Source organism: Anarrhichthys ocellatus, unplaced genomic scaffold (genome assembly GCF_004355925.1).
Source record: "Anarrhichthys ocellatus isolate YVR2014 unplaced genomic scaffold, GSC_Weel_1.0 scaffold39, whole genome shotgun sequence".
NCBI lineage: Eukaryota > Metazoa > Chordata > Actinopteri > Perciformes > Anarhichadidae > Anarrhichthys > Anarrhichthys ocellatus.
The window spans coordinates 518,058-533,932 of NW_022280069.1; the positions used below are offsets into that span (position 1 = coordinate 518,058).

The window sequence follows — 15,875 nt, forward strand, 5'->3', positions numbered from 1 at the left end:
CCCCCCCCCCCCCCCCCCCCCTCAAGCTGCTGGGCCACAATACCACCCATTCTCCCTGCAGCACTATTTGACTGGTAAATAATTGAGAACAGTAAAAGCGAGATGTACATAACTTGGCGTGCGCTTGGGGGGGGGGGGGGGGGGGGGGAACCATCATGTGTTCCCAGTAGTAGTTGTGCATACAACGCAGTGTCACGCCTTTGGGCTAAACAGGTGTGTCCAGTCAACTGAAGTGCCGTGACGGCCCCACCTGTTGCTGTGTGTTCTGTCTAACACGAGGGGGATAACCAAGGGCACCAAACAAAAAGTCAACACATTGTGAGGCGTATAGACGTCCGCTTCTGCCTGCTGCTGTCGCCACCGTCGGCTCAGCGAACCCGTCAAAGAGGCCCGTCACCGCGGGTATTAATAAAACCTGACTTCCCGTTACAGGGAGTCAGCAGTCAGCCCATTCCAGAGGCCATGAAAAACCCTCTGAGTCACCACCCCGTCACACGGCCCAGCCAAGAATCTCCGAGCTCCATGGCAACCCAACACCACACAGACTGGATTGTAGCAGATAAAGCCGGCCCGGGCTGGATCCAGGGATTCTTTTTCACCACACATGCGTCAAGAGATCTGCTTCCTTTAGAAAACAATAATGCTGCGGGAGCCGTTGGTGCTTCTCTTGCCAAGTAGCAAGAAGCACAACACAAAGGCGGGGGGGGGTATTGTAGAAGGGAATAGAAAATTCAATAATACTGTTCTCTCATCACATTGAGAGAGCACATACACACACCTATGCAGGAGCGCACAACAAAGTCAACATCGTCATCTCCACCTACAGTATGTGCAAATTTACAAAGATTGATGAGGTTGGGACAACACACATGTGCCACGTTAAAATAAGGCACATTCCCTGCTGAATTTTTTAAAATTCATATTCATCTTACCACACGCAGAGCTGAGCCATACCTTCTGACATTATTATTGAATGCGAGCGGTGAAGCACATGGAGCAAACCATGTGCTTCACCGCTCACATTCTATAATAATGTCAACTCTGTAAAGGTAACACAATAGTGCTTAATGGGGGAAAATGACTCCCTGCTGAAAATATGCCTTGTTGAAATGTAGTTTGTTTATTGGTCTTTGAGCCGGGTCGTAACATTATTATAAAAGGCATTTGCTGCATCTCTGTATTCTGTCACTCTCACAAAATGCAGACCGTAAAGGAGCACATGCTGTCTGGCATGCGAGTAAATGTACTGGGGGAGTACAAATACTTTCCATTTGGTATATTTTCCCCTCCGACCCGAGGTGCACTTAGACATGACGTTGACACATTCCTCGACAGCCACCACTGGCTGAGGCCTACTGCAGCGGCCTGATCGGCTGAAAGGGAAACACCGACAACCAACTCTGCCAACCCGCTGCCAACACCACACTTCAGGTGAGATACAGTATGCGACTCAAAACAGAAAGAACAGAAGTTAATCATCTACTACCCTCCACACTAACCTTCAGTGCAGAGTTAGCTTAAAGGCTTCAGGTCACTTTCATATGACTCTTTCCTTGTGCACACAGCATGTTAAAAAAGGGACAGTTCACCCCGAAATCAAAAGTACATATTTTTCCGATTAACTGTAGTGCTATTTATGAATCTAGATTGTTTTGGTACGAGTTTATATCTGCTGTAGAAATGTCTTGTTGGGAGCACTTTCATAGGAACTATTTTCTTAAGACCATAGTTGACATTAAACTTTTATTTTTTTTGGTGCTTGGAACTAAACGCACCAAAAGCCGAGTGCTATATAGTTCCATTATATTCGAGAGAAGGAAAACATCTCTACGGCTGATATCTCCAAAACTAGCAATAAAAAAAAAAAATGTATTTTTAATTTTGGGGTGAACTTTAATGACAGAAGTGCAACAGATCTGAATTCTAAACTGTGCTTTGTTATCACATGGAGCTTCATGCAGCAGAGTTGTGTCAAACACTGTGATGAAAGACATTTTGTCATCAGGACAGCGATCCTGATGACAAAATATCTCTGTGTGTCTAGGGTGTAGCCTGCCTGGCTGGAGGTTTGTCATTTGGAACAACCCCGTGGCTAAATGCGACACGACTGCTTGCCAACTGACGAGTCATACAAACGTAACCACCAGGAATGCAGTCTACAGTTTGGTACGGCTGAACAGTCTGTGCATTCCTGATAGACAATTAAGGTGTTGCACCACCTCAGTCCTACTGAATAACAGGTGTGAACAAGAGGCAATACATCAGAAAGGAGAAAATTACAACATTCCGATCGAGACGTTCAGCTTGAACTTGAAATGCAGCGCTGTCTTAACCACTATGAGGAAATATTTTGGGGGGCCTCAAACTCTGAGGTGAAACAGATCATGTTAACAAACGCAAGAGCAAACCTGCACCGGCTGACGTGCCACAAATACACGGACATGATACATAAATCATGTCACATAGAATGTATTCTCATCCGGCCTTTGTGGCTTAACTCTGTTCTCCAAATGAACAAATCACCTTTTTCGTCTGTGAGACGAAGTAAACATTACTGGCCTACAATGTGAAAAGCCAATGAATCTCATGCATCAGAGCCACAGGAACGTTCCAGAGTCACTGTGGGATCGGTTGCCACAAAAGGTAGGGAATTCCCCCACACAGGAACCAAAAAACAGCAAATAAATGTTTTCAATCCTGCGACGCAACTTGAAAGATCTCTGGATGGCTCCAGGTGGTTCTGCTGAGTTTGAACTTTGATTTATTCTAAAACATTTAACGGTGCATTAAGAGAAACGACATGTTCAGAGGGATGCACAAAATAGTGCATGTAGTGTGTACCTTTTGCCTATAATATACGATCATATAAACAACTACGATAACTTGTAACGTGTTGTAACAAAGCCACTCCCTCTCAAGCTCCACCCCCTCACAAGCTCCTCCTACCTGGCTTTGAGCTCCTTGTAGTCCTCCTTCAGCTTGCTCAGCTCCAGCTGCATGCGTGCTCGCTCCTTGGCCACCTGGTCCAGCGTCTTGCGGGCGTCGGCCAGCTCGGCCTCATAGGCGGCCTTCATGCCCGACACATCGCGGGTGGACGAGGACTCCGACTCGGTGATGCGCATGCGGAGCCCGGCGTTCTCCGACTCCAGGGAGCGCACCTTGTCGATATAGACAGCCAGCCGGTCATTGAGGTTGCACAGGTCCTCCTTCTCCTGCAGCCTGGTGATGCGGGCCGGGGAGGTGGTGGCACTGCGGCCGGTGCGTTTCTGGCTCGGGGTTTCCATGGTAATAATGGCTCAGCAAGAGGTGCAGAAGGGGGGTGAGTCACTGGCTGTGGGGGGGGAGGAGGGCGAGATAAGAAGAGTTAATGAAAACTACAGTATCGGAGCTTCCTTCTCTGCAAACGCAGTGCACCAAATCATGGGTAGAATCACACGTTAAACTTTAATGGAGTTTATTCTGAAGAAATGTACCACTCTTACGCAACCCTTGTCTGGGCAGCCCGCCTGCGGTGCTGGGTCTGCTCACAGATCCGCATGATAATATATTCCAGGATCCTTTTTCCACAGCCAGTGAGCACGTCTGTAAAACTTCATTATACCTACCCCTCTACAGCAGTTGAGTTGGTGTTAAAAGCAGTGGGCAGAGGCAGAGCGCCCTCACAGGAATGTGATCTGGTTCTCAGGAGTTCAGATTACAAACCCCCTCTTGTTTTGTAAAAGACGGTGCTACAGTTTGCTCCTGATAACGTCCCTTATTCACACTGGTATTTTCTCCACATAGTGGAACACGCCTCCAAGTCATTTCCTCCAGCTCCCGTAAATTGTTGCAGGAGCATTTAAGCCACTTTATGCAATTCACTCCTGAGCAAATATATTTCCCACGAACATCAACCCGTACCTTCGGCTCACACACGAGGCAATTAAAACATTAAAACACTAATTACTCCTAAAATATGCAGCCGTAGCAAGGGACACCAAAATAAATGAAAACATTTCCCTCCTTCTCTGCTCTCCACAGACTTTTTGGAAAAATGGAGAGAAACCACAAAAAAACAACTTCTAATTGCTTCCACAGAAGGCATGTTCTGCAGTGATCCTCTCGCTCACAACGATGGTAATACCAAAGTGTTGACTCATAACATCAACAAATGCTGCAAGATGCCCCGATAAGGACATGTGTCCGCTATAGATGTGTGCTAACCAAAGAATGAATTAAAGAGAGCAGTGGTATATCTGAAAATGAACCTCTTTGAAATCTTCAATGGACTCTGTAAATCCTAAAAATCACTGCATTAAAAAAAAAATAAATAAAAAATTAAAAAATACAATAGCACTACAGTTTCTCCAGCATCAGAGAGCTTTATACAGCGATTATGGATGAGGCCTTCAACAACTTTCATAGATGTATCAGTATTGTTATCAACTGCACCTGTGGCTATACAGGTGTGACTTCCAACACGCCACCCTATTTCTCAGCAGCCAACCGCTCACAACCCAAACGGCGGGGAAGCCGACTCCAATTTAATTCAGCAGTGGGTGGACCCTCCACCGCCCATTACCAAAAGTGCACACAAGGACGTGCCCGCCCATGTGGGTGGGTTGCCGCACACATCACATGCGTGCACATGAAGCGTGCACACGCCCACGAAGCGTGCACACGCCCACAGGAGCAAACCCATACACTCACAAGTGCTCTCTGGCCTAATTCTGAATAAATGAAGCATCCACTTAGGCTCCCAAAATGCGGCGAGTGTTAACAGGTGCTGTCTGATGTTCCACTCTCCTATAACAGCAGGCAGGAAAATGAGCTGCAACTTTTAAAGTTACTCCACACCACTCCCTGACTAAATCAAACCAACTCTGAGCTGACTGAAGTTAAACAAGCACTATATTATGAGCACATTAGTCGCACGATCAGTTGAACAAACAGAAAGTCTCACAGGGAGACAGAAATCTGAGCACACTCTCTGAACCTTACCTCGGCTGTGTGGGAACCTCTCGACTTCAGCCTGCTGAGGGGACTAAAAGTGAGAGTACAGGACCTTTCTAGAAGTTTGTCTGCTGGTTTGAGTGTGTGAGCTGCTGTGTGTGTGTGTGTGTGTGTGTGTGAGCTGCCATACCCCAGAGGAGCGTAGAGAAGAGGATCCGTTGAATAATGCAGTCCTGCTCTCCGCTAGTGGGTGTGTGCGCCTTTGGCTCGTGCCCTGAACTGCTCTCTTAGCTGTCGCTCACCACACATGTACCTACTGCTGGAGAGGGAGAGAGGGGGCGGGAGTGCATGAGAGGGGAGGGTGGGGCTGTGAGGAGGAGTCAGCCCAGACAGTCTGTGTACACACACTACAGCTTTATCTCTCCCTATCTTTTCCTTTCTCATTTCACTCAGACAGAGTCCCTGCAGACAGACTGACCTCAGCGACTGGTCTGTCAATAAAACGCAGTGACGCGGACGACACTGAACAGCTCCCGGGTGGGTGAAAGAGTGTGAATGTGCGGATCTCACCCTGCTCCTCACTGCTGCTATGAAGAATGCATTCTTTGCCCACATTTCTAGTTTGGAAAAAAACAACAAAAAAACAAAAAAAAAACAGCTGTGACATCCGACTCTGAAGTCGGATGAAGAGCAAAAGGAAAAGAGACGACCTCGGCACACACAAACAACATTGCAAGGCCATCAAACAAATCCAGAGTACATGGAAATCTTTAATCTCCTCACAGCGGCGTTGTGTTGTTATCCATGGTAGGAAACTAACCCGTCGACAAGCTCGTCCACTGAATCCAAAGAGGATAAAGTCCACAAATCTTTGGTATCATAATCCCAGCGGGTCATAGGATAGTTGCCACAAGTCATCTTGAAAGTCCAAAAGGTCTGACTCTCCAAAACCAACTTCATTCTGGTCTTATATTTATTTCCTCTGGGTGGAGTTAATGGAGTCACAGGTCCAATCAATGCAGGGGGAAAAGACGTTTTATTCGTGCGTGTCTGTGTGTATGCATCTCCTCACCATGGAAATGGAGGTTAGTCTATTCGCTTGTGTGTCCGTGTGTGTCCGTGTGGTTAAACAAGGGGCAAGACAGCATCTCTGTTTTTGGGCATGGGGCCGGCCCAGTGGCAAAGGGAGTATCCTGGCTTCACCGTGGCCTTCCAGTGGAAAGGAGCTGTCAGCCTCTGAAGCTGCCTCTCTGAGTCACACATCCCTATACAAACAGCTCACTTGTTCACCTCCTCCTCTCTCTCACTTTCTTTTGTCTCTCCATTTTGAAGTTTTTGTGTTTCCATGGAAGCCACACTAAGACATGAATGCCTAACTGGCAGCACAAACATCTCTCTTCAACAAGCTTTTCCACTACTCTCCAAACATGTTGGTCTTTTCTTGTGCTGTGTGTGCGCACCAACAATAATCAAATCGTATCACAAACACTATCACGTTGCAATAGGGATGTTCAGGTCAGAAGCATGCTAGATCCCTGAAGCAGAAAGAGGTAATAATTGACTCCCAGATTACAGAGCAAATGTGACAGTTGATCAATAATCAACTCATTTTAAAAAGTTTAAAAACTCTGCTCATTAGCATTTGAATTCACAATGTATGCCCTTGTTACGCCTAAACACGTCGGAGTTTACAAATTTTAACCACTTCTTCACAAAAGCGACTAACCAAGCAAAACATTTTAAGTGATAAAAACATTTGGTTTACCATAAAAGGGAATAATAAGAGGGAAACCTTTCTAGGGCAGCAACGTATGATCAATTTCACAAACTTTTTTTTGTCCAAAAATTGTAACAACGCTGGTGTAGCCATTGTTTCTCACGTTATTGGGCAGAAATTCCATAATAACCTTTCAGTGTATTGTAATTAAATTGTCTCAGAGAAAACTAGACCTCTGCACCTCCTCTTGGCTCGGTTGTTAGACTTCAGAAGATCTAGCCTGCGACGAGAGACTCGCACGTCCCGATTGGCTGTTCTACAAATACAAATGCTCGAGCACGTCCCTTCGGGGAAAGTCTGCAGAAAAAGTTGCTATTCCAACATTGGCAACATCTGCCGACACTACAAAGCAACCCCCAAAAAAAGACAGACAGACTTATCACAAAGAGAGTGACAGTGAAATAAATAAGATGTGTCTGTCAAGCGTCTCAGAGATGGAGAGAAGATGATGCTAATAGTTTAGCTTTCTGCAGCAAAAGGCTCACGGCAGCGACACCACAGTACGTCATCTCAAAGGGCTTTACAGGCCCACAAGTTTGAAAAGTAAATGGCTAATTCTCATAGAATTGCCGCTATATAACAACATCAGGATCACAATCACCATCGGGACGATGTTTGAAATAGATGATGTGTACTCGTACAGTACTGTATAAAGCGCGTGCATATTCACGTGTGGTGAGAGGTGCTTAAGTCAGAGAGGAGGGCTGCAGGAGGTGGGCTTTATTTTCAATTATGCTGTGTTTTTTCTCAAAAAACTGCCTACCTAAGCTTTAAAGTTACTGTTTGGAATTCTTTACTGGTTATGAAACAGTTTCAAGTTAACACTGATGCCTCGATATGCTCTACATAAATAAGTGAGATCACCAGCGAGACGGGGGAACCAGAAGCAGTACTAAGCGTAGCAGACTGTCAGATGCCTGCTTCAGTAAAGCTACGAATTTTACTAAAAGAGACTCCAGTGCTCAGAAACTCCACTACTTTCATCCACAGGGGCCAACAAAATCAACAGAAAATAAAAGTTAGTTGTAGTAACTTTAAGAAGCTGGTACCAACAAACATTTGACTCAGTTTTTAAGCAAAATGCCAAACAAGGAATCAATTATAATAAATAGTTACTAATCAATTCAGCTCTCAATTGATCCCAAAATTTGCAGTGATGCACTTCCAACTGTTGGCTCTCTGCTTTTAGATTTTTTTGGGATGCTGCTTTAACTATAAAATGTGACAAATTAACAATAAACTGCTACCGATGCTCTCCGCCTGTCTGACAGTCTGAATGCCAGATGCACTCATCAAGTGGGAATACAGGAGCAGGCATGACAGACTGTGATGCAACTCACGATTCAGGACAGGTACTGAACAGCATGTCAGCAGCTTCTTCCTGACGCGTTTCATTCCTCACCTCCCTCCCTCCCTCCCTCCCTCCCTTCCTTCCTTCCTTCCTTCCTTCCTCCCTCCCTGTCCTCACAGCATTCCAAGCAGGTAGCAATAAAAACAAGGCAGGGCCATTGTGCAACCTAGATGTTTGATTTCTCCATTATGAGCCACCGACTCGCTGCTCACGTGGGAAAAAAAGAGTAATGGCAAAGATATTTGGAGTGGTCCTAACCTGAGGAACACTTCCTCTTTGTCATCCTTTATAACCATTTCTCCTTTTCCTGCACAGACAAGCGTATACAGCTCATGTCTGGATTACTTTTCAGATATCGTTGCGAAACCGAGATGACTTATTTGTGCAAAGCAACAGTTCACACAGAGACATTAATCTTTCTTTTGGCAAACCAGCGCAGTCAGTTTCTCAGAAACACGTCGACTGTCCTCGAGTGCTCTTTGAACCTCAGCAGCTATAATTGTAAAGCAGTCTCTCACTTTGTTATCTCTGCTGCTCAAGAGTCCATTGTTCACACAAAGTGCATTATTCACTAATAAAAGACTCAGATACGGCATCATATCTCTGTCCAACGCACAAGAGCCTGTTCTTCACAATTCTCATGCTGTATTCATTTGACAATTACTTTTCAGATTAAAATATATAAAGTGCATATAAATCATTCAACTGTCCAATTTTAATTTATTCTATCCTTTTTATTATATTACATAACATTTATATATTTTCTGCACCAGTTATTTTACGGTTTATATTTGTATTGCTTTATTATCTGTAAATAACCTGTAACCTGTACTTAAATGTGATGTACAGAGGATTCAAACTTCTATAAAAGGAGAGGTTCACGTTTCAAGTACTTAAAGTATCAACAGTATTTAAATGGTTTTACTTGTAGCAGAGTATTTCCACAGTGTGGCATTTGTATTTTGCTAAAGTAAAAAGGAATACTTCCTCCACCTCTGGGTGTACCAGCGTGTCCGTCTGTCCCTGCTGAATGAAGCTGCAGCGCGCTCACACTGCGCCTCTCTGGCGCCCCCTGCCGTGTGTTTGGTCACCTCGAGTCATCCACAGATGCTAAGCGCCATCCACCGGCGGACCCACTGAATGGAAACGTATGCCTCCAAGTGGGTAATATCTCTCACTTAGTTCACGAGTTAGTTCAACACCATGTCAGCTCGTCCCCTTTAAAAAACGGAATAAATAAAAAGCCCCCAAACACACAACGTAAAGCCATCTTAGAGATATTTACACTGCGACATATTGTTGACTCGACAGTCTTACCGTCGCTCCTTGGAAAAGCTGCAGTCGTTTCAAACACGTCTCCCTCCTTTCCACGGTCACCGTTGACCTTTCAAAATGTCCACAGTCGAGTTAATCATGATGTTATCCACTGGGCCGGGTTTTTCTTTGGGACAAATCGGTGATGGCGAACTCATTTGAGGCGAGCAGGCAGACGACAGCCACCTGCAAATCGACACGCTTGATTAGTCTGACAATCTATGCTAATTACGATGCAGCCTGCACGCGCGCCACCTCGCGGCCACAATAAACATTTAGGTCCTCGTTGTATTGAGATTATACCGAGAGTATGGTTAACTGGTGCTGGTGAATGCAAGTTTGTGAACCAAAAAATAAATTATTTTAAAAAAAAGATAGATATATACACACATTTGTGTATGTATACATATATATATATATATATATATATATATATATATATATATATATATTGGCTCTTGTACTATCAAAGAGTTATTGGTCGTGTAACTGTTCCTGCATTTCCACACTATAGTTGCAAAGAGATGCACTCCAAAAGTGGGGTTGTGTGTATATGTATTAAACAAACAATTCCGATACCTGTTATCACAACATGAACGCTTTACATGGGCCCCACTTTGGCAATGATTGATCTCCTGACCTGAATTGATAATTTAATTAAACCGCCTGCCAGGAAGCGCCATACAACTATTCCTCAAGGCAGCTATACCAGCGTGACTGCCACTAGCAAGCTGTACAGATGGCCCAGTTGAAGGGTGCAGTCAGTTTAATTCCCTGTGATCCCAAAATCAAACTCAAACACAAACAAACAAACAAAAATGCAAATTAAAAACAACTCAAGTGTGCTGCTGGAGATATTTTACAGAGCTTTATCATTATGTAACAGCTGAACATGAATTTTACATGACCTATGTCACTGAGCTGTACATTTTTTTTTTACATTCACAATGATCATAAATGATGGAACAGCACAGTGGGTCACATGGAGGCATCAGAGAATGTGCTGTGATTGTGGCCCACTCTGGTACTAGAGGTGCACCTTCAGGACAGTATTAGCTCGTCATCATTTGTATATCCCATCTAACAAAGATGATGCCATGGTACAAAACTGCACCATTCAAAACGTCCAAACACACAAAATGCAGATTAAGAACAACAGTCGCATTTGTAACTTTCCAACAGTAAACATGTTTCTGACATATTAGGAATAATAACAGTGTGGTCCAAAACACAACTCCTAGAACGCAGACCCTGAAATAAAATCGACACCACGCTTTAAAAATGCTTCAATACAAACAAAAAGTGCCACATTAAAATATAAATTTTACTATCAACAAAATGTACCTAAAGTATCCAGAGTGAGAGCATCTCATTGTGCTAAATTGACCCTTTGAGATCATAAATATAAAATGTTTGATGATCATTATCAGTACTTTGATGTTGTAGCTGGTCAAGATGCTAATTGTATTTATTTAGTGCGCTTGATTTGATTCAATTTACTTTAGTTACAATCATTCAAAGGGGTTATCAGTGGCACGGTGAATGCTGGAGGCAAAAAAACTGTCTGACCATTTTTATATTTTCTGGCCTTTTATCTTTTCATATTGGCAAAAGATTACTAAGGAAATAATGAAGACTTTTGGAATATACATTGATTGCTCTATTGTCATATTCACTCATGACTCAAGATGAATATCTCTTTAAAATACTACAAGAAAGCCATCGCACGGAAATGGATTCAGCCAAACTCCCCAACAAAGGATTAATGGAGTGCAGTTGTAAAGGAAATAATCTGTATGGAGAAATTGACCTTTGCCTTCAGACTACGATGTGTTCAATAAGTAAAATACTTGAAAAAATGTACAACATATGTATACTTATAAGCCGTAACCCTTTACACATCACACTGAAAGACCCTTTTCTTACAAATTTGTCACCACAAAGCATTAAAAACAACACAAGCGAGACTTTTTTGTTTTACTTCATACAGAGTTGGACAAGATCTTTACATTTTTTCATGTTAATCTGCAAAGCGACTGTTAAATATAGCCTTCAGATAGATGGGCACAAAAAAAAGCACAAAACGTCCCTTTGAAATGTAATGGAGGTGAAGTACTGAGCAGTGATGAAGTACTCAAATCCTTCACTTACAGTAAGTGAAAGTAGCACAATGTAAAACATCGGCTATTCAACATATTACTAAAGTAAATACAATATAAAGCTAAATGTACTTCTGTACTGTCTCAGAAGTACTGAAAGGGCATAATGGCCCTTCCAGCGTGTGCTATTACAGATGTATGTTGTAGTTGGTAAAAGTGGAGATCATTTCAACAAATTTACATATTGTTGGGTAGCAACATGTGTCATATTCTATAAACTAATGAATCATTTTGTGTGTAAAATCTAAATGTACGAGGTAAATGCTGTGGAGTAGAGGTAAATAGAAGCATTAAATGAAAAATACTCAAGTAAAGTACAAATATCTCAGAATTGTACTGCACACCACTTGAGTAATGTTTTTAGTTACTTTCCTCCACTGCTATTAATGTAAATACTCAAGTAAATCGTGTTTGTCTAAAACTGCACAAGAGTACACGTGTAAATTACTTTCCATCACTGATGATACATGTCTGACAATGACATTAATGGCTTTAAAGTGCATCTACTTTGCATTTTGTCTCCTATCCGATGTAAAAAAAAACAACTAAATCTTAAAGCTGCGTCGTGTGCAATCAGGGTGTGAGAGTTTATCTCTAAGAAGCCACCATAATTCATCAACAGCATTAATGTGCAGATTTTTTTTTAAAAGAGAAAAAAGTAGACTTTCACTGCGTCCAATTAAAGCCAGATCCAAATCAACAGACACGTCTGCAGTATTAGAATGAGGACCAAGCGGGACTCTTCAAAGCTTTGTGTGTCGTGTGTGAGATCACCGCCGTGGGGGAAGCGAGTGGTGAGGTGAGCCTTAGTCATCACTAGGCGTGTCACTGGCTGCACAGCATCAATGTGATTAGAGAGGGGGGGGTGTGTGAGAGAGATGACCTAATACTCTGTAAAAAGCTATGAAGTCATACTACCTGACTCATATTCCCAGCCGACACCAGCTCTCCCAATCACAACATCCCAGTGCATTTATGTGTTTGTTGTTAGCGGGTGAGTGTGTGTGTGTGTGTCACACACTGATGTGCACTGAGTTTATGGAAAAAGTACAGACGTGATTGTTGAACCAAAGGATTTGCTGCCACAATGAATTTATAACAAAACTATTATTTTCATAATTTATTATTCATTTATCAAGTACATGTCAAACATTCTCTGGTTCCAACATGTGAAGATTTGCTGTTTTTTTCTGTTTCATATCATTTTAAATTGAATATCTTCTGGTCATAACAAGCGTATTCAACGTGTCACCTTGGTCTCTGGGAAACTGTGATTAGCATTTAGCACTATTTTTCCACCATTTAAAAGTCGAAACGATTAATTGACCAAGAACATTAATCAATACTGAAAATAATCAGTGGAGTGTAATCATTGTAGCCTTAAAAAAACAGCCAAGGTTGTGAATACCACATCACTTTGAACTGTCTTTGGTTTGAAAGGTGGAGCTTGGTGTGGAGATTTTTGCAGACTTACCCCAAAGATGGAAGATGGAGTTTCATGCGTAATTCTAAATTCTATCTATTCTTTGCTTGTTTTTTGTTTTATTCTATCATCATGATGTGCAGTCTGTCTGTACTTGTGTTGCTGCTGCACTGGCCTGTTCTCTCAACAGCGGGGAAAAAGCTTAGAGCAAATAAAAACAAACACAAATAAGCAAACAAATGAAAAAAATAGAGGGGGAAAACAAACAAACACAACGTGGCCTCCGGATTTACAGTTTCATCTGGTCAGCTGATGGACTTCAGGGCTCTCGTCAGCTTACCAGCACAAAGATGTGGTATCATTTGCATGAGGTCTTACATCATCGCTGAGAGCCCGCTCACTATGGCATCAGCACGTGGTGCTCAGCCAACACGTCCCTTTGTGCTCGCAGAAGCCTCATTCAAGTGACAGCGGGGGCACCAGAAAAGTCTTGAAAGGGACATCTGGCCGTGGAAGTCAAAGGGACGTCCTTTAGGGATTCTTAGACATGTCTTCACAGCCTATTAGGCGTGTACTCTGTGGGAGACAGACACCGTCCATATAGGTGAAAGCCATATTTGCATGGGCTCATGGACAAAGAGGCTGGTAGGCTCTATGTGTCTCTGCGGCACAGTAAACCACATCTCCTCAAAGATGCCAGTCAGCCTTTCATCAGGGGGGGGGGGGGACAGCACTACTGTGACGACCAGATGGTCAAGATCATTGAGACCTTTTTTTTTTTTTCATGTGCAAGTAACATGACCTCAGCACTCTGGGTTTCACAAGTACCACGCAGCTAACACACACTCACAGACAAATGACAATCGTAGCCCACAGCTAAAGGAACTGAGGTCTGAATGAAAAACCAGACCTGCTGCGGTTCATTCAGAGCCCGGAGACGGTTTAGTTCAGGGTCACAGAGGTTATGTGGTACAGCAGCATCACCAGTCAGACCTCCAACAGGCCACACCAAAACTCACACATGCAGGCAGAGAGGGCTGTGTCGGAGAGGAGGAGAGGAGGAGGGGGGGGAACACTATCCCAGATCCATGCTTTTTATTGATCGGGGCTCTGGACTCCCAGCAGACCCCTTTTAATGGAAATCCAGACGACCTCTTGGATGCACTGGCCTCATCGGTGCGACCACACTGCTGGTCCCCCATCACCACCCTCTCGCCCAATCCTCTGGCCTCTCCACTGGGTGGGGTTTGGGGATTGGGGCCAGACCTCCTGAGCCCACCCTCTGGTCCTTCATGCATCACGCAATCCTGTTCTCCTCCTGCTGCTGCTGTTTTTGTTTTTTTCATCCCTGTTATTGGGTGGAGTGGGGATGTTTTAATCCTGGACTCATACCAGGAGTCTCCCTGTGAGTTCTCATCTGCAACGCACCCTCAGGGAACCAACCCCGTCCTGATTGGCACCCAGAGCGCGCGGCTAGACTGTTATTATGCATATGAATACACCTGCTCTATCTTTCTGGGACCATTTCAATGCAACATTTATGTTGGTTTTTTTACTTTCAGAACTGGTGTTTGAAATGATATTGTTGCACAATTCTATGTGTTATTAAAAGGCAGACGGTGTCCTCACTAGAAATGCTAAAATATTCATCTCTGTAAGAGACACACGCCACAATCAGTCGGTCATATGAGGCCAAAAAGGAAGAGAGTGTGTGATTTTGTTATATTTCAGTGGTAACCGAGTTACAGTGTGGGAAAACACCACACGTGGTGGGGAATAATTAATTGAATGTAATGGATGGGGTTAAAACGCACAAGTTATCCACGGGGTGAATTCAACACCTCCCTTTGGGGACACAAAGCAAGCACAACAAGATAATTCCTCCAACAGCAATTTAGATATCAGAGAACATCAAGTGTTCACATGTAAAGATATCTCTTTTCTGGAGGGGTGGAGAAATAAACAACAACAAAACCAACGGGGGAGCAGTGGAGCATTTAATGTTTTCTCAAACATCCCCAGAGTTCTCCTTGTCGTTCAGGTAACAGATACTCCCTGTACATCCCACCATGCATATGCACAGATGGTAATGACAGGCTAAGCTTCAGTCAGACTGACACTTTGAGGAAGCTGAAAACATGGACATCGGTTGTTGTTCAGCACTGTGAGCCAAACCACAGCCCATACCAGCTCCAGTGTTTCCTCAAAGCTTTTATATTTATGGTGTTGACCAAAGTGTACGGCTAATAATAATTTACTACTCAAGTCAGAAAATAATTATATCATAAGAGGAATCTCCCCACTTTATTTTCTGCTCATATCATTGTAAATAGATGTAGCCATAATTTCCACATTTTAATAACAATAAATGGAAGTTGCAGGTACTTTTGAAACAAACAAAACAACAATCTTCAAAAAGGGAAAAGGTCTGACTAAACGTATGAACTGCATTGATAAATATTTTTTTTTCCCTCAATGTTGTTATTATTATCATCCATTCTGCAGTTTAAGTCTTTGTGTAGTACTACAACCATGCCGTCAGGCGTGGTTTCTGTCGAGGACATCTTGGGGAGTCTATACGCGAAACGAACGGCGCGGTTCTTTGTTCACCGGGGCTGCTGCTGCTGTTTTTTTTTTTTCTTCTTTTTTTTTTTAACGGGAAATGTGCGAGGGCTTTTCTGATGTTTCCCCCGCTGCATAGGGTCTGCAACGCCTGTCTGACAACTCCCTTTCTCCTCCTCGTATACAGCCCCCACCGCCCCAGACACCCTCTTTCGCTCCTATACATAACATCCTCATGCGCAACGGCGCCGGAGACAAAAACGCGGTGACCTGCCGCAAAGCTCGGCTACATAGAGGTGGGCGGACCCCCCCACCCCCCACACCCAAAAATAATGTCACAAACTCCTTTACCCCAAA

The 15,875-nt window shown here is 43.5% G+C and overlaps 1 protein-coding gene across 3 annotated transcripts in view; it reads right to left on the reverse strand.

Moving 5' to 3' along the window:
- Positions 1-9,576, reverse strand: part of LOC116394291 (lamin-A-like) — a 31,151-nt gene extending 21,575 nt beyond the window's left edge. Inside the window, exons 1-3 of one of the 3 annotated variants that reach the window (XM_031867282.1) lie at positions 9,378-9,576; positions 5,123-5,248; positions 2,947-3,331 (exon numbers count right to left, since the gene is read on the reverse strand). In XM_031867282.1, coding sequence (XP_031723142.1) covers positions 2,947-3,284 — 338 coding nt within the window. In that variant the 5' untranslated portion in view covers positions 3,285-3,331; positions 5,123-5,248; positions 9,378-9,576. The other 2 variants (XM_031867285.1, XM_031867284.1) reach the window with 2 other exon arrangements.
- Positions 9,577-15,875: the final 6,299 nt, after the last annotated feature.